This window comes from Cygnus atratus, chromosome 14, assembly GCF_013377495.2.
Source record: "Cygnus atratus isolate AKBS03 ecotype Queensland, Australia chromosome 14, CAtr_DNAZoo_HiC_assembly, whole genome shotgun sequence".
Classification (NCBI taxonomy): Eukaryota; Metazoa; Chordata; class Aves; order Anseriformes; family Anatidae; genus Cygnus; species Cygnus atratus.
In genome coordinates, this window is record NC_066375.1 from 5,239,858 (window position 1) to 5,259,875 (window position 20,018).

The following is a 20,018-nucleotide window of genomic DNA, read 5'->3' on the forward strand; positions in this document are numbered from 1 at the left end:
CCATGTTCATCTATCTCAAAAGAAGGTGAAATACGAAGCCTTAATCCATTCTGTGATTCTATGCTCATGTAAGGAAATGAATCCAACTCACTGTGTGCAATCAATAGCTGGTGTGAACTACAGTAGGAGCTAGAGACTGTGCTGCTGTACTGCTACAGGACTTGCAAAACACTGACAAGCAGTCACTAAGTGCAGTGCTCCTGTACTCAGGTGGTTTGTAAAGATGGGGCGAGCTACCTAAACCCGATGGAGTCTTTTGAAATGCAGCTGCAGGAGAAAGAAAAGTAAGGTGTGTCCACCTTTTGCATGAGTATCTGTGGCTAACATAAGACTTGTGTCACACAGAAAGGAAGAGATGAAAGAACTCTGATACCAGGACTCAGACAAGACTGGAGGAAAATATCTCTCCTGCTAGTAACAGAGTACTACAGTGTTGTATTTGTACTCAGACCTGAGATAAGGAGGCATTAAGGGATATTAAAAAAAAAAGCAAACCACCACCACCAAAATCAGAAACAAGAAGAACGTATATAATCTTTTCTTTAATCGCATTTTAATTTCATTGTACATACTTCAAACAGAAGTACCATTTGATGAAAGACATCTAAGTTCCCTTATTTTGTTGCACTGTACATGTTAGGCAAGTAAGAGCTGAGGCAGCATACAAAACAAGATGTTCTGGCTTTTCAAATAATTAGTTGAAAGAAACAGGAATTTAAAACATAGCTGGGAATTTACAGCCACAGAAGAGCTTTACAAAAGACTGGTTAAATACAAAACAGTCACAAGGGCAGGGAAGCAGAAGCTGGGAGGGAAGAGGGACAACAAATTTCCAGTTTGAGGCTGAAGTAGGAAAAAAACACACTAAAAACTGTACACAAGTAAGTGTGTCAAGATGCTCAGTATTTACGTTCTGAGCATTACCAATGCTACAGATAAGCAACATACTAAAAAAATAACTTAAAAAAGCTATACAATTGTACTTATAAATACTTTAATCTTTAAAACTAGTTAAGTAGTGTAGGCTAAAAAAATGTTCACAGTTACTCTGAAGAGAGCTGTATATATATATATTGCACAGTAGAAAAGTTCATTCAGTATACCATGTGTAAACAATTATTTTTATCTTCTCCTTTGGCAATTTCAGGACTTAAAGGAATATTTGCTGTGAGCAAAAGCACTTGGGTAACAAGGCACATGAAAAGCTTTTAAAGCTGCAAGATAAATCCTTCTGACACTTGCTACTTAGCACTGTAATTCTCTTTCAAAAAACGTGTACCTATCAATTCAGAAAAACATTTCTACAAGAATAACTCAGAGGTCTGGTGACAAAAAAAAAAAAAAAAGAAAAAAAGATCAGGTGTTCTTTGCCGTTATTCTACAGTAACAGATTTGGCCAAATTTCTTGGAAAATCCACCTAGAAAGAAAAGACAGACTTTCAGTATATGACAGAATAGAAGTGGCATTCTGCATTTGACAGTTCATTCAGTACGCTGGTGTGTGTGTTTGATTTGTTTTAAAGTTTTCCTAAGGAGATTTGCTTTATTCTAGACACATTAACACACACAAGAGACCACAGATCTGCAGACGAAAACTCACTGTTGAATTCACCCTTGCTTCCAAAACCCTCCTAACATACGCACGCTGTTTTTTTGCACAGGGCATCTTTGCACAGAGGTCATTGTTATCAAACTGACACACCTAGCCAGAGTCAACAAACTACGCTGTACAAGGCAGTGAACTAAGTTAAAGTGCAATACCATGTTTTAAGATTTAGTTTTCTGAAAAAGTATTATCTGCATTCGTAACTAATCAAGCTAAACAAATGATCTTTACATGTTTTAGAAGGATAACACTAAAAAAAAGAGGCTGAAGAACTGGCTCTCTTTAACCACAGTTCTACTGCTACCACCACACCTCTACAGGCTCTGATAGCGACTGTAACTACTATCGTGTTTTTTTGTTTTGGTTTGTTTTTTTTTTTTTTTTTAGAAATGCCATATAAACATATATCTCACTTTACACTGGTAGAAGGAAATTCGCAACTGTTCTAACTGGAGGGCTAAATGTAGAAAGCACTTACATCATATCCTCTGAGAACAGCCAGGTGGAATGAAAGCAACTGGAGAGGAATAACACTCAAGACTCCTTGAAGGCAGTCAACTGTATGAGGCAGCTCAATGGTCTTGTAGGCAAATTTTGAGCTTTCTGTGTCTTCTTTAGAACACAGAATGATTGGACGACCCTGAAAATATTTTTACAATGTTAAGCGAAGAGCCGACTTAGAACTCCTTTGCAATATTAGTTCACAACATGGCTGCAGTATGTTTGAAAATGCTAAAGTTGCTAATAAAGATAATGCCAGTCTTGAATAATGGCTTTCATCACCCACTGTTGTGTGAGAATTGAATGTTTTCACCTCTTAACATTATACCCTTGGCTTCAAAACTGAAATACATCCACATGCAATCAGTTGTCACTACTAGTGTTAATGTTCAATGACAAACTGCAGTGCCTGTATAACACCTTATTTACAACTTTTAATTAGAAAAAAATAAAATCAATACATCTTGCTTCTGAGGCACAGTCAGCAGCAATATAGTGTGCACAGTTTCTTACTCTCTGACATTACATTAGTTAAACAACTTACCTGTCGAGCAGTGACCTGTTGCAGAGCATTCTGGCATTTGGTGAAGCAAGGATCCTTCATTATCACCATGATAACTGGCATTTGTTTATCTATTAGGGCTAGTGGTCCATGTTTCAGCTCACCAGCCAGGATACCTTCAGAGTGCATATATGTAATTTCTTTTATTTTCTTAAATAAAAAAAAAAAAAAAGCAAATGCCAAAAAGTTACAAGTAAATCAGATGACAAATAAAAGCTGCAAGAAGCAAAATATCAAAGCTGTACATCTGCCAATTAAATACAGATGTACACCGTCAAGTTGCCATTTTCAAAAAAATCAGCCAAAGGCTAGAACAGACAAGCTTATATGCTGGGATTTCTAGCAGGATGCTGGTGGAAATTGAATTTCCCGATGCACATGCATTTTCAGTTAAAGAAATGGAGTAACGAACAGGAACTTTTAAGAGCACAATTTTGCCTAATGCAGTCTACCTTAAACATTTCAAACTTCTGACAGACAAATATGCATCCATTCCACCATGACATTTGAAATATAAGTTAGCAGTTTCCTGCATGAGCATCTTACCTGAACATCAGCCCATTTTGTCTTATGAGAATATTTTCAAACAGGTCAGCATTTTAAACCAAGAAATTGATATTGAACCCAGGTTCACCTTATGTATGCATTCAGTCCAACAGGAGTAAACGTTCAGTTCAACATTACAGATAGCAGTTTTACCGCAGTAGAATTAAGCTTTAAAGAAACCTGAGAAATAAACTATTCTGCAGAAGCCACAAAAGCTCATTTTAAGTAGCATGCAGTGATTTTGAGAGGTTCCTACCAGAGCTCCTTCCAGACAAGTGGCATAATTATATCCACGACCCATAACCAGCAGTGATCTTTGTTTGTACAGTTCAAGAGCCAAATCATGAATCTTCTCATCCAAGGACAAGACTTCCTTAATCATCTCTATTGGATCACATAAAAAGGACATATAAAAAACTCCATCAATTGGAAAAAATATTACTGCCTGGTTTGCTTGCAATATGATACTCTAATGATCTATTATAACAAATATGCTTAACATAATTCAACTGTTAACTACATATCTTTGCAACTTCGACTGCAGTTTAAATAAACTTTGTCTGGCCTTATTTACAGCAACAAATTTAACATTTAATTAGTGTCTGCGCATCCCATTCTAAAGGAAGTTGTGAAAAAAGTCATCTTATCATTTAAAGTCATCTTGAATTAGTTTTGTCTTTATCTATACCATTTTAAAAGTGAAAGGCTTTACTAATTTTAAATTGTCAACTTAAGAGATCAAGGAATATTTCTTAGACAAAACTACCCTATTGCAATTCTGATCATCCTGCCAGGTTTCTTGAAAGGGTATTTGTAAAACTGGCAATAGGTGTAGAATCTAATAGTCCATTTTTCATATATCATCCACCTTTCAGGAAGAAGGGAAGAGTGAGACTTAAACAAGAAAAACATTTTTAAAAGAATTTCTGAGTAGTATTTTACTACCCATTAAACAACATCCCCTATCCCTCCTCATACCCAAAATATCAATATACCTGGCAACGATTTTAGTCCACTAATGATTTCCTGTCTCCTTTTCTGCAAGGAAATTCTGTCTTCAGACATCATTAGGCCAAACATTACAAGAGACACAAATTGGCTGGTATAAGCCTGCAGACAAAACAAAACATTTAGCAGCTAAGTCTGCAGAGTGTTAGCACAATCTCAATTTGAAGTGCTACAATTAAAATTTATATTGGATTACACAGTGGTGAAGTATGGAAGCCGAACACTGAACAGCAATTACCTTTGTGCTTGCCACACCTATTTCAGGTCCTGCATTGATATGTACACCACAGTCAGTCTCCCTGGATATCGAGCTTCCAACTGTGTTTGTGATGCCAACTGTTAGAGCACGACGTTCTTTACAATACCTCAAGGCCATAAGCGTATCTGCAGTTTCACCTGGAAAGCATTTACAAACATTTACATCCTAACTTAAGGTTGACAGAGGGTAGAGACGATTCCAAAGCAGCATAAAATACTACCAAGGTAGTTATACTGTGTTCTAAATAATTGCATCCACACTCACACAATGCAAAAATACATCTGAAAACAATGTTTCAGCACTCGTTCATTGTCTATGTACCTGAATCAAGACTGAAAGAAACTTCATTCGAGACAGATCTGGCCCATTAGCTATCACCCTCCTCTGCAATATTCAGAATTTTTTTTTTCATTTCTCTTTAGTTTGCACTCAGTCAAAGACAAACAGCAGAAGCAGCTCACCTGACTGACTTATAAAAAAGCACACGTCATCTCTGAACACAGGTGTGTTTCTATCCAGGAAGTCACTAGCAAGTTCCACCATCACTGGTAGTTCAGTTAATTCTTCCAATACTTGTCGAGTCTGTATTCAAGCAGCACACAACAACATTTGTCACTATTGCCACCCCTAAAAGTCTTAACATCTCAAGACTGAGAAATAACCTAAATCAATTCTTATTAAAAAATGATAATTAGAGCCCACCAGAGATTTAAACACTGAGACTAAAAAAGTTAATTTCTAGCATGGTAGGTAACAACATTGGAGCTTTAATAAAGAACGTGGCACAAAGAAAAACTAAATGAATGTGTACAACCCTTCATTGAAAGGCAAAGTTTGTACCACAAACAGAAAAGCAGATGAAGAACTGTTGTCTAAAAGCCCCAAAACTAGGAGTTCTATATGCATTTCTGCTAAAGCTGAACATACAGCTACTGCAGCATGGTAACTGGTCCCACAGCCAATAATGATCAGTCTTCGGCATCTTCTGATTTCTTTCAAATGGTCCTTCAGGCCCCCCAGCAGAACTGTAATCAAACAAAAGCAAAAATCAATGATATTATTTCATTTTCTAATTAGTACGTTTAAAATTTGTAGGCTTAGTGGAACTTCAATGCCTGTTTTGAGTTACCTGTGCTGCTCTCGAAATTCACCCTGCCTCTCATAGTGTTGACAACTGATTCTGGTTGTTCAAAGATTTCCTTTTGCATGAACGCACTGAAGTTACCTATGCAGAACAACATTACATGGTCATGCTTATGCACATGGTTTGCTGTTTGAGGTCTATTACAAAGAGAACTTTACTCATTTACTGTTGTTTCAACCCACCCTTCATGATTTGCTGCAATTCCATCTGCAAGGTTTGGATGGCCCTGGAAGGATCATCACTAGCTGAACGCTCGAGACGGTGAATCGAAAGCTTCCCATCAGTTACTGCTGCAATGTCATCATCTTCTAAGAAAATTACTCTGTTGGTATGCTCAATGATAGCACTGTAGAAAACACAGAAGCAAGACAATCCTGACATTTTAGTTAGAGCTGGTAGCAGCATTCCTCACTGAAATGAAATATGTCCCATCACACTTCCAGACTGACTTCTCTCTTCCTTTTGGACATAACTACAAATAGAGTCATCTTAAAGGAAATGGCTCCATCTGCTGCTCCTCCTGCACTCTCACAGGAACCTGGAGCAGGAGGCTCAGGAACCACAGCATCTCACATCAGCCAATTGGTGCTGATCTGATCTTACTTGTCATGATCTCCAACAGATCCCTGAGGTCATGATCATGCTTCTGCTACATGTGTATCCAATGCCCACATTCCTGCTAAGTTTGGAACCACAGCACTATTTCCTCGTCTGATATCCTAGATAGCTGGATTAAAATGCCAAAACACGGATTAACCTATAGTTTGCCCAAATACTTGACTGATAGTGGCTATTCGTACCCACCTTCCCTTACTGCACTGGATATATTTCTCAGAGAATGCAAAGAGGTTAGTAATTAGCAGATATTGTACCAGATACTGTAAACAACTCAAATGCTGATGTCAAGATTCCACATTTTTAAACTGTGGGCTTTCTGAAGTAACCTGGATAAGAAGCTATCCCAACAGAACACAACTGTGCAGCAGCATGACAGCATAAGATTCCCAGAACCACCTCGCTTCTAAACGAAAACAGTGATTTGAGAAAAGTTCAAGTACTTTACTACCTTGCATCTGAAGCAAAGAAAAATTCCACTGCCTTATCCCCAACAGCATGAAGGCAGGTAGAGCTGTCCAGTCTTTTCATTCGTGAATTGCACATGTTCTTCACATTCTCAATGTTGCCTATTAAATTAAAGAAGTGAGACACTTTAAATGGAGAACCAGACCTGTTCAAGCTAAACATTACAGACAATACAGGTTAAAGGTATCACTGGTGCACAGTTACACAAATGCTTAAAGGTTTTTTTGGGGAGAGAAGGGATGGGGCACTTTTACATGAACTACACATTCAGTAGTGTAAAAATGGAATACCCTCAGCTAAGAAGCTATTTGGGGCAGCAGCTGGTAGTTTTATAGTACAGAGATTAATCTTGTTTCTAATCAAAAAGTAACAATAACTTTAGCTTTTAAAAATAACGTAATTGGTTTTATCAACTTACATGTTCTATATAGAACAGGAATCTGTTCAGTGGAGAGCTTGTACTTGCTTCTAACCCCAATGAGCAAAGGACTCCCTCTCCTACAAAGAGAAAACACACAAGTTTATACAGAGAAGTCAAAGAGCATCTGTGAAGTTGAAAGACAACGTCCCATTCAGCTTCCTAAATGGAATGATCCTTCTCAACTCTGATTCTAAAAACATTATATGGCAGGAATTATATAAACTTGACTTGTTTCTGTAAGATTCTCCAGATTTTATTATATGGATAAGTGCCATATGCCTATGTGAACCTTTCCCAATGATCTACCACCAGGTAGAGGAAAACATCTATGAACTAGTTGTTTTTCCTCCAGTAATAAGGAAACAGCTTAGCACAGGCACCATTTTGAATACAATTTAAAAAAAAAAACACTCACTGACTCTAAATTGAGGCAATTAGCTCTATCACTCTTTACTAATAAAATGCTGTTCCACCCTTTAGTGTTTTAAACTCAGAACTGTCAACCACCACTACTGGATCTCTGAAACCGTGGAATATTAAAGGCAATTTTTTAATTATATGGGTCATGTGCCACATAAAGAGCTTATTAAAAATAAATAAATCTCACAGGAATAAAAGAGTAATACATTCCCTCGACACCTCAGATTACAAGTTTAGCTCTTCTTAATCCCCTCACTCCTGAATACCCAAACCTGAACCACATATAGAATAGTTCAGTTCAGATGTTCTCCAGTTAGAATGATGATACAGCTGTCTTTTTCACAACATTAACGGAGTCCCATTTCAGACCACAGAAGCAATGGGCTTTTAGGTTATAGTATAAAACAGGCTTTATTCCCACTATTACTTCACTTGCTACTTTAGTGTCTTTACATTTCCTGCAAGTTTTTTCCAAGTATAAATAGAACTAGAACTTACAAAGCTCATACATGCTATAAAAACCATAGAATGCTATTTGTATAACCTATCAGTATGATGGGATTTCAGCCAACCTGAACACATGCTCAGTATTTATTCATAGTGAAAGGTGCGTGGTTGGACTTGATGATCTTAAAGGTCTTTTCCAGCCTAAATGATTCTGTGATTCTATGAAAAAACTGTTCCAAACCCTTTCCCTCCCCTTTTTGATAAAGTAGAAATGCTACCATACTCTCTATACAACTTTAGAAACAGAAGATACACTAAGCATCTCCACTGGCACACTATAACAGATAAAAGGACAGACTACAGGAATAAGTTTGTCAGTGATAAATTCTTCCGAGAATGTCATTTGGATGACTAAAAGTGTATTTGTGTGAATAGAGAATACATCATCTGGTTACTTTTCACTGTTGTGTTTACATCCTCAAAGTTTGCATCTAATTTAGTAAACAAAAGCAAGTTAAAGATGACAGAATCAACAAAGGCCTCTGCAAATTCTGTGTACAGTCAGTACAGCTCAAATTAAGTTATATTTAACAGCCAGTTGAAGAGAGGCTCAGCAGAGCTTTACTGTGCTTCAGAAAGATTCCACTGACATAGCTATCTACCTTCTGAGATTTAGTTAATCACAAACTTCTAATATTTTTTAAAATAAGATACTGATGTTAAAGATGTTTACTGACATTTAAAGAGACATTAGCTTTTTTTTTTATATACCTAAAATGGCATATATTTAAAATGGACTTTTACTAACCTGGTGGCAACAGCTTCACCTGGGTAATGGATACTCTTGAAAACCAATGCAAAAGCACCTTCCTAGAAACCATGGAGACAGAAGAGAAAAAAAAAGTCCTAAACAACTTATCTCAATTAGTTATGCCTCATATAACCGGGGCCCCCTCTTCCTGAGAAGGCTCCAAAGGAAAGCTCTGTGGTACTATCAGCAATCTCTTCCTGAAAGGCAGACTGCACCTTTAAAAGGAATTGGTTGTGAAGCAGAACAAGCTAACATACACATACAGTGCAACAGTTGAAAGATCAGGAAGCACGCACTTAGCCAAGACACTTAGCCTCTTTTTATAAATAAAAACAATGCATTCCCAAGTAGGGGTTAAGAAAATCTCAGAGATGTATAATCAACATGAAGATTGTGTTACAAATTTACTTTTATTAGGAATATGCACATAGGTTTGCCTGCTTGTGCATTTTAAGCTAAGATTTTGAAATTACTACTTCTAGGTTAAGCAGCAAAATCTTTACCCAAACAAAACAACACACAGTTCAAAATCCCCAAATCCACAATGTAAGAACAAGAGCAGGAGCATACAATGAACTTGTATTAACACAAAACTCACAAGTATTCCAAAAGCAGAAACAAAAGCCCTCCCACCTTGCAAACAGAAAAGAGATGGTAATATTCACTCCCCGTACAGAGGCTCTGGTCTGAGACTACTCTGCACTTGTTCTGTGGCCAGATGAAGCCACCCTTCCCCTCAACTAGGCTGGTGCACCACTATTCCCTCTTGACCCACAAAGGCCTTCCTTTACTTCATGTGTATTCCAGCTCTGCTCTAGGGAGAATACTACAGAGCTGCCTTAGAGAGGAGAAAGGGGAGGTGAAAAGAGTGTAAGAAACTGCAGGAACGGGAGGAAAAACATCTGCCTGGATATTGGGGAAGGAAACAAAGCAAGCTTTCTCCAAGTTTGCAATGCGTCTGTCAAAGATCTAAGTGTTCACGTACTAAGTAACAGTAGATTCCCACTTCACAGTTTGGGAACCAGCTAAGCCACGAATGAGTACAGCTTGTTGGATCTATTTCCAAACGTGGGAGCCAAAGCATATTATGAAACAAACTTGAATCACAGCACTGTTTTAACATGATCAGAATAGCCTTTGAGAGCACACTGCCCTTCATGAGAGGTACCAAGCCCCAGAGGCTCCTACAATATATTTATTTTTTAAACTAAGCTGCTTCATTCAGAAACTCTGATAACCTCGTTCTTAAAAAAAGCAAACAACACACACACCAAAACTACCCACCAACTTCTAATGCAATTTAAAATTTTGCATTGAAAAGCTTTTGAAGTTTCCAAAATTTTAATCTAATTTCTTGGTCTATTGAGCATTGTTTAGAAGCCAAAAACTGTTATCTGTAGCACTTTCTAAGGAACCCTACAGAGAATCCAAAGGCATAAACGCAGAATCCTAAGGAACCACATAGTTAGCTTATACTTCAGTATGGGGGAAAAAAAAGGAACTTCCCACTTACCAACTGTTGAATAACTCTTTCTACCAAAGCTGAAAAACTGGTGTCTTCACTCTCTCTGTTGTCATACATGTATTTGATCAATTTGGGGATCGTTTCTGTATCTGTTTCAGATTCGAATTCGTAGCCTTTGCTCTCCTAAGAATATTAAATAGTAAAGTAAAAGGTGTTTTCATCCTCAGGCAAAAAACACTTCATCTGTCTCCCACCAGAAACTGCATGGTAAAACAGATTGCTTGGAGCATTACATTGCTTGGAGCATTACATTGGACGGGTACATATATATATATATGGAGATATATCTATATATAGATATCTCACTACGAAGTATAAAAACTTGTCCTGTTTCAGGATAACTGTCCTGTTTCCAGGACAACTGTTTCAGAAACACTTTAGTAAGACTTGCTTAGCATCTTTAAGCAATGAGAGACAGGACGAAGCCCACTCCACATGCACTCTCAACCAGTTTGAGCACAATGCTACTCTACTCAAAGTACTTTGCATTTAGGATTACAAGAGCATATTGCTCTTTGCCAACTCCTGAGTACCTTTCTTAGGCAGATTCCTTTACACTACTATTTTACAGCTGACATAAGAAATTTGAATTCAGGTTCTAACAGTCCTGAAAGACCTAACATCACACAGTGGAGTATTTAGTTTCTAGTTTAAAAATGAAGTTGCCACAGACTCACCAAAAATTTTCTCAGGTCCTTGTAATTTGTGATGATTCCATTATGGATAACAACAAATTCTAAAAGGAAAAAAAAATAGACATACATAAGTAACATATTAAAATTAAGATATCTAACCAGAACATAAAATTAGAGAAAATGGCTTATAGGTACACTAGAAACCACCTGATACAGCTTTCAGACCTACAGTTTATCTTAACATTCACAACAGAAAGCAGAAGATTGGGAATTTTGAAGGCATACAAAGGTAGAATACACCCGGTAGAACAGCACCAAGACATACCTCAAGAGAGGTAACAAAATGAAATCTCCTCTTCCCAGCCCAGACAATATTGATGCACTTAGATTTTTGGAATCTCAATTTTTAAAATAAAAATGTTGTCCTTTGACTAATTTGCATCCATTTTCAGAGAACAGACCTCATGAGTCTTTTACAGTGCTACGTTAGCCTCAGAAGAAGCTGTTTTATTGTAAATGTCTCTAACCTAAGCAGAATGGTAACAACTTAGCCCTAGTATACAACATAGATAACCTCTCTTCTTACTTGCATTCGGGTATATGTTGTACTGTGGGGATTCAACTGTTCCAAATTCATACCGTTCCAAAGCGCTGTGGAAAATACATACCATTCCCTTTATCTGATCTCTGAGGGTGACTGTTTATTGCACTTGGTACTCCATGGGTCGCCCACCGAGTATGAGCAATTCCAAAATGTGTTTCAAAATCTGCTTTGGAATCCAAGCCATCTTGTTCTATAGACAAGAAATTCAAAAAACAGTAATATTTAAAGTTGAGCGAATCTCCCTCTCACACTCACACACATGCACAAAATTAGTAAAACTCTAAGAGAATTCTTGCAGCAAAAATCTAAGTTATCTTCTGGCTTCCTTTAAAACCATTTGCTTACTTGACACTACACTTCAGACAGTTCAAGTGACTGATTAAAACTTTGTTTGCCAAGACTCAAGCATTCTCAGCCAATACCAACAACTAGGCCAGCAGACCACATTACTACAAATTATAATATAAACTTACTAAAATACAACTTCAGTTCTTCACAGATGGAAGCACTGCATAAAGCAGATTGTGATGACAGCCAGCTGCTTAAGTGCTCATAAATTCTGTCAGAGTCCATGTTCTGACATTTTAGCTACCAAACACAGAAATCATCTGAGTAAATCACCAATGGAGCCCAGGTCTTTAGCACAAACAACCAAATGAGGGGGGAAGTAGACTAATAATTTCACAGCACCATACCTGAAGACCAAGCTTGCTTTTTAAGTGCAGAACTGGGGAGCATAAATTATTTAACTGCAGTTATTTCTGCAATAAAACCGTACTGCAAATTTCATGGTCTTTCTGCTGAGATGCAGATATTAGCTGACTGGGTGGCCAAAGTAAAGGGGTGTTTTTTAAGACACGTACTGTACAACTCTTCTTCCAGGGCCTTTACTTTTCCTCTTTTCTTGACCAGTTTGATGAACCTTTCTTTATCTTCATTATTATTTCCATCAATTGCCACTCCTGCAATACAGGACCCAGTCACAAGTGTTAATTAAAGCATGAAATACATCAGCTAAAAACGGCTGAGAAAATACAGACAATCATATACAGATGCAACTGTTATTTGAAAGTTATCCTTCAAAGAGATGTACTTGAAATCTGTCACTAGACCCGTGTGTGTTCAAATGACATTATTTGATTTCAAATCACTATTCAAATCAAACTAGATTAATGACTATCCACTGCATAAATGAAAAAAAAAAAATACAAGACGGTTAACTCACATTTTGCTTGGAGACACACTGACATATTTTGCCTGGTGAAATTAGCAAGCTCAAAATATAAGTTCAAGCTCCCTCATCTTTTCACTAGGACTTACATACACACACAAAAATTGAGGCACAAACTACATGACCCTGCAATGTAAGTCTTCTTCCTCACACCCTGTTTACTTTGCTTATGTGTACTAAAATTCAATCACCATCTGATTACAGAGCTGCACACCCAATTTGAAGTCCTGAAGAAAGCTGAAAGAAGCAGATCCAAGAATCAAGGTAATTAGTACTGATGTTTCAAATTGAAGGATAAAAAAGAAAAATTCAAGATGAAGAAGCTGAAAGTCGCGTAAGGAACATAAGTTGCTATTGGTTGCTAAAATTAATTTGTTAATTTAGATACCTGCAGAGTCATATCCTCTGTATTCCAATCTCTGTAATCCTTTTATCAGGGTTTCAAATATTTCCTTTCGAGTCCGAGGTACTCTGTAGTTCAGATAAGCAAAAATTCCTGTTTAAAGAGAAAAAGGGAAGGGGGAAAAAAGAAGCGACATTTTTTTGTTAGTTTGTATCCCTTCAAACTCAATTTAAACTCTTTACTTACTAGCATCACAGAGACGTCCGAGGAGGATGCCACCTCCCATTTTGTACAAATCTTGCTAATGGGTTTTTTAAGTTGAAAGAGCTCAAATACAATAAACGAATCAGGACCATCATGTTGATCAAGCAAACACAAGCTTTCCTGGCTGGTTTCACTCGTCTCATATTACCCACCAAGAGTTAAACAGTTGAGAGAGCTTTAAAAAAATCTACTTTTAATGAAAACCACAGCTGAAAATGGAAACATTATGATCTATTTCATATCCCAATCTAAAACTAGACATTTAAAGAAGGAATATATTCACCAGTTCTAACACAAGGAGACTTTTGTAATCAAAGTCACGGCCCCAAATACCCATGGGTAGGCACTAGGCACAACGTCTATTTTTGAAAGGCTCCAACCTAACCTGGCATACAACAGTCACTTCAGCAGGAACAGAATACAGAAGCCAATATAAAGAAAGGGCAGAAGTCAAAAGGATAGGACAACAAAGGAGAGAAACAGAAGACACAGAACAGGCTCACCCAAAAACCAAGCATTCACCCTTCGCGCTGCCTCAACACAATGCTGCCTGCCAAACCCAATGCAGAGACATAAGATCCCTTTGCTTGCCCCACATTACTCAGGGTCAGCTTTTACAGAGGCATCACAGGAAAGGCACGAACTTGCTCCTTGCCTACTTGGCAAACAGAAAGCCTGAAAGAGTCTGCAAGTCTGATCTCTCTTCTCTTCAATAAGCTAGTCATCAACCAAGAAGTGGCTTTTTGAGTTTTTGGCCTGTTTCCCCTCCCTTCACACTTTTTTTTTTTTCTTCTTGGAAGGCAAGAGTACACAAGCATTTTTCTTAAATGGAGTTTGGGGGATGATGTTGTATCTTCAGAAAAGGTTTAATAAAAAAGGGTCACCTTCAAGGGAAAACACAATCATTTCTTTCTTCTGCCTACTATGCTTCCTTGGGACTTGGGCATCTATAAGGACGAATTAGGCCCTGTTATTAACTCCTGTAAATCTATATCCCAGTAAACCAGACAAGTCTAACTGCACTGTTTCAAGGATTTCTCCAAGCAGCAAGTGAGGACTGGAAACTGTTTGCAAAAGGCAGACTTGAAGAGCTCAACAGATAAGCAGTTCAGACAAGCGTTTTAAATAGAAAAAGCCTTTGTTTGAAATTCAACACCCTTTTCCCCCTCAATTAAAGCTTTTGAACTGTAAATGGTTGTAGTGAAGAAGCTGTTATAACGATACACCAGTAAATCGTGCTTATAAATATTGCCATGGGTTTGGTACTCCCCGGTTTTAAGCCATTAATACTGCTGATCTGACAGTGAGCCTAAGAGACTATTCCACTGGTCTCTGGATTTATCTTGGAAGAATTAAAGGCTGGTAAATGCTTTTCTGCTAAGGAAGTGAGATTTACGAGGAGCTTCGCCTAATTATTTCTGGAGTGTCCAACATTAATGGAGATATTAAGACAATAGTTGCATTTAAAGAGGTACTTGGGAATTCGAACAGCTAAATACTGTTCTTCATGGACACTTTGAAAAATAATGCCTCCAGTTATATAAAGCCACCTTAGACTGAGAGCTTGTTGATCATTTTTCCAGACAGACATTTACCGTTCTCTGGCACTAACCACGAACCTCAAGAGCAGCATTCTTCAATACAAATTTCTCAACATCATTCCAAAACATTGCTACACACCTCATTTCAGACCCAGCTATACTTTCTAGGCCAGATTTCACAATGTATTTAAGATGCATCAGGCTTGTGTGTTCCATGTGGCATCTCTGACTACACAGAGCTCCAGGAAAAACCTTCCTTCGGGACTGTCCTCACAATACTACCAGTGTGCTGGAATTGTTAAAAGGATCCCTGTTTCTAGGGAACTGTAGCTGTGCTTCCACACACGTGAATTAGGAGACTCAGAAGTCACCAGCGGCTGTTACAGTGAAAGCAATAGCTGGAGCCTGACTTCTTAAGAAATGCATTACAAACTCTTCCAGTCAAAGGAAATAAATCTTGCTCTCAGCATCTTTTCTCCAGTACTGCTCTGTTTCATGATTTTCCCGCTTGCGTATTTTCTTCCCTACTCAGTCATCATTTTGACTAGATTTAAAGCACATTGCTCAACTCACAGAGAAACAACATTTGATAAAAGCTTCTCGTGGCTTCCTTCCTTCTGGAAGCAAATTAGTGCGACTGAATCTTAGCTGAATCATATTCATGATAACAGAGGTTTGTGATGTAAGTAAGTTCCTTTATAACTGCCTCCCCAAGCTATTAGATGCCATTTCCAGAGCTTGCTTCTCTCCTCCTCAGTAAAGGCTCAAGTACTCATTTGGCTTACCTTCAGAATCAGACACTTAAAGCAGGGTTGTTAAAACACTAGTATAGACAGCTTTAAACCAGTACGGACACTGAAAACAAGGCTCTCCCTTGACATGTGTATTAAGACTTTAAAGTTTCCCCTTCCCCTTTCAGTATTGCAAGCCGAGTGTCACAAAGAGCGGAAAAAAGTTCACTGAGTATTTTTGTGAGAAAATTCTACAAGAACACATGCAATTGCAAGATTTCACCAAAATCAAGAAGGGGGCAGCCTATACTTGAAGTTTGAGTAAAATTAATTTATTTTTTAAATAAAAGGGTGCTTCTATCGGGGCAAGCACACTGTTGATGCCAGAAACTTACTTCTGAGAAACTCCCAGACACAACCTCATACGCTGATGAAACGTTTCTTTTAAAATAGGTAATCCAGTTTTAAGAATAAAAATAAAAATATTTCACCCATTTGTTTAAACTCTGTACAGTTTTGCTGTACTGTCTTTGTATATGCGAGTGTGATAACATCTCAACTTTGTTGCCTAAAGAGCATGCATATGTCAGTACCTAATGACCTATGTATTTTCAAAACAGTGAAGAGTAGTTTTAGATCTTCAATGTGCTACCTGAAGTCAGAGAAAACACAGGACATATTCCTTAAGTGTGAAAACTGAAACTTGGAAAGACATTAAAAAAACGTTTAAAACTGCTAATTGCAACCTCAAAAACTCCTGCACTTCATACATCATGGCAGGGGTCGCTGGAACTAGATGATGTTAAATGTCCCTTACAACTCAAACTATTTTATGATTGTATATTCAGCATGGGAAGGGAGACATGGGACAACTTTCATGTTAACAGACACCACATTAAATTGGCTCAGATTTCAGAGTTTGGGAAACAGACCAGCAATTCCCTAAGACTTTTTTTTTTGCCCTCGGTAACAATTTAGTCCTAACTTTCTTGTAACATTTACCCATTTTGCTATTGCTGAAGGTGGCGGATCTCCAACCATTGACAGGAACAAACTAACGCTACTCTCACTGTGCTTTATGAATTACTGCCCTCTGCCATTTCATACTGAGTCAGTAACTCCACCCCAAGCTAGCTGTTTCACCAAACTCATTCACCAGCGCTGACACCCTCGTTTCCCAATCAATATACAGCTCAGATGTACCAAACTTTTGATATTGTCATTACGTATCTCACTGTTTAACACTTGCAACCAGTACCTTTGGTTTGCCTAGGCACTGAGCCAAGTCTCTCACCTGAGGGGGTTTTGTGTGAGGCACTGGGTTTGTTCTGGTGATAGCGACAGGAGAGTCACGTAGGCGCTCAAACAGAACCATCTCCTGTTTCCATTCAAGTGAAAGAGGCTTGCTAGACAGCCTGCTCTTTTTGAGGTTACAATAAAAAAGGATGTGGAGGCAGGGAAAAGATAGCTAGCTCAGAACGTGCATTTTTGGGAGCGGTAACTCAACTTTTTTTTTCAGTCGTGATCTCACAAAGAAGGTTTTGTCTGTGACTCCTAGAAGTACAAGGGGAGATTTTTCTCCTTTCAACCAAAATATCCTCCCCGACCTCAGAGGAAGTTTCAGTGAAGGAACAGGTAAAGTTTAATACAATTTCACAGAATATATTGCATTAGCAGCCTTTGAATGCATACTTTTTCACCTCGCCCAAAGCATCTCTTAAACAACCGCACACGTGATGCGGGCGTTATCGCCACTATCTCGTCTTTACGAGATAAAGGAAGGTGAATAAACTCATCCGCGAGGAACTAAGCTTCTTCACAGCCTTTGTTTGAAAACCACAAACTCTCCCTATCACCGCCGTCGGGCCGTGAGTCACGGCCGAGCCGCAGCCCCGGGCTGGCAAGGGCAGAGGCACAGCGCCCAGGGCTCTGCACCAGCCCTGGCGGCGATGAACCGAGGGGAGGCACCGGGGCCGGTGGCGAAGGCAACAACGTGGTCGGGACCCCCCCGGGAATAGGCAAGGAGCCGCTGCTGACCCAGAGACCGCGGGACACAGCCGTGGGCAGCAAGGCAGGCTGCCCGCCCTCGGAGGAGCGAGGAAGCGCCACCTTTACCTGCCGTTACCGCTCAGCCCCTTCCCCCCGACTTCCCCCCACACACAAAATGGACGCAGAGGGGCCGGTTCCCGAACAAAGCCGCCGCCGTCGTCGTCTCACACCCCGCGGCTCCGGCTGTCCCTGCACGGCACAAAGCAGCTCTTATCCCGACAGAAATCGCGACCTGCCCCGGGGACAACCCGCTTTGCCCGAGCGACCCCCGCCGCGGCCGGAGAGAGGCCGCCGGCTCCGTCCCCGTCCCGCCCGGAGGACGAGGGCTGCCCGGGGCCGGCCCCGTCACTCACCGCACATGGTGGCTGCTCACGACCCGTCCCGCTACCAGCAAAGGCGACCTCGCTGGGGGACTGCCGCCGCCCCCGTTCTTATAGCGCGGCCGGGCCGGGCCGGCCCCTGCCTCCCTGCTCATTGGGCGGGGAGCGGGCGCTGGGGCCGCTCCGCCCGGGGCCCCCAGCGGGTGGGTGCACGGCGAGGGCAGAGCCCTGCCGCGGCCCTTCGCGTCCTGCCCCCAGCACGGCCCCGCCCGTCTCCCCCCTGCCGGGGGCCCGAGGGTCTCGCCCGAGCTGCTGAGGGCTGGGGGAGCGGCGGGGAGCGTGGGGGTGTGCACACGGAGGAGGCCGGGCAGCAGCGCGGCGGTCCGTCCTGTCAGCGCAAGAGGCCGGGGAGCTCCTCTCGCGGCTTGGCAGTGTGGGGTGTCCCCCACTATCGAGTCTTTTCGGTTTAAAAACACACGCACTGACCAGCACATGCAGGAGTGAAAGCACCTGTGTTAGTGCTCAGTCGAGCAAGGGCCAAAGGCCAGGGCCATCAGCCTCCACCAGCCACTGAGGATTCCCAGCAGCAGTTAACCAAACTCCCAGCCGGTCTGCATAGCCCTTTTGCAGTCGCTCTCCTCCCTTTACTTTGTGAGAAAAAACACTACAGACTGGCTAAAGGGCCTCCAGCCACTTCTGTCCTGGGTTGTGCACTCTTTTGGGATGGATGTGGGGGGCGTGTAAAAGGCCCATAGGGCCAGGCCAGCCAGCACCACTCACAGGCGCCTCGGTGCAGACGTGACCCACACAGCAGGCTCAAGCTTTGCCTTCTTCTGGAGAAACTTGTGACCTCTTATCTCAGGAAGCCTCTTCCGAGCAAAGGAATGGGAGCGATGACTGACAGAGCGAGTGCCTCAAAGTGTGTTGCTGGGGAAAATGTAGCACTTTTGCTCACAAAAGTAGCTCAAGCAGCTGTCAAAACAAACATGACTTTTTAAACTACATAGTTTTGTGATGTTTCAGTCTGATCATAATAAGAAAAGGAAAAGAGAAAGTACCACAAAAATACTTCACAGAGATAACCCTAGCTACACCTTACATAGTTACCGAAACTCAAGTGCAAGGCATCCTATTTAAAATAGAAAGTAAGGGCTCATCTTATCTTGTAACCTCTTTGGTAGTTCATTTTTTTACTTAAAGGAGTGATTCCTTCAAACTCTGTTACTTTTGTAGTTGATGCTAAGATTGAATGAAGAATAAAGATTGAAGCCTCAACATTTCAACTCACAAAAAAGCAGGTACTTTTCTTAAAGTAGCACAGGAGTTTACAAAGGAAATCACACCTCATTTTTAAGGCGAGATTTAAAATATTTTGAAGTCATAAAAATAAAGAAAAAAGGTCTATTGTGGGAAATTGGTTTAAATTAGTTTATGAGAAAGAATACATGCATTTTTACTGCCTGTACGGAACAGCTATGCACACCATACTCAGTACAAACCAGTTTTGTTTTCTTCTCCTCACTGCCCCAGAATAAAACCAAACGGGCACATGATTTGTCACTCTGGTAGTCCCAGCTCTGTCACCAACTTGCTGTGTGACATCAGACAAGTCATTTTGACACTCCATTCCAGTTTATCTTGTCTGTTTGGATTAACTTCCTCCTCCTCTGAAACAGTCTCTGATCTTGCATTTTCTCCCAAACCCAGCCCAAATTGAGTGGGAAGTTCATAGTCTCAGCAATTCTTGTTAAATTATCTTGTTATTTGTATTAAATTATATACAATAAATATAACATCTTTTTTACTCTCTATACAACATGAATTTTAGTAATTTGTTAGCTTTTGATTATTTTTTTAAACAATCGTACCAAACTAATGATCTTATCTAAGATAACCAGCACAAAGGCAAGGAAACACCCAAATACAGATGTGCAATAGTTGAAGATTTCACTACTTTCAGCTGGGCC

At 40.0% G+C, this 20,018-nt stretch overlaps 1 protein-coding gene across 1 annotated transcript; it reads right to left on the reverse strand.

The window, feature by feature from the left end:
• Window positions 1-527: 527 nt before the first annotated feature.
• On the reverse strand, window positions 528-18,273 carry GFPT2 (glutamine-fructose-6-phosphate transaminase 2). Its single transcript, XM_035560597.2, has 19 exons — window positions 18,085-18,273; window positions 13,192-13,299; window positions 12,436-12,534; window positions 11,637-11,762; window positions 11,011-11,069; window positions 10,322-10,456; window positions 8,806-8,867; window positions 7,128-7,207; window positions 6,693-6,810; window positions 5,809-5,972; window positions 5,612-5,707; window positions 5,410-5,507; window positions 4,944-5,064; window positions 4,462-4,619; window positions 4,211-4,325; window positions 3,472-3,599; window positions 2,652-2,819; window positions 2,085-2,246; window positions 528-1,418 (listed from the first exon to the last, which is right to left on the reverse strand). Exons 1-19 carry the CDS (start codon window positions 18,089-18,091, stop codon window positions 1,374-1,376), a joined length of 2,049 nt encoding a protein of 682 aa, XP_035416490.1. The 5' UTR covers window positions 18,092-18,273; the 3' UTR covers window positions 528-1,373.
• Window positions 18,274-20,018: the final 1,745 nt, after the last annotated feature.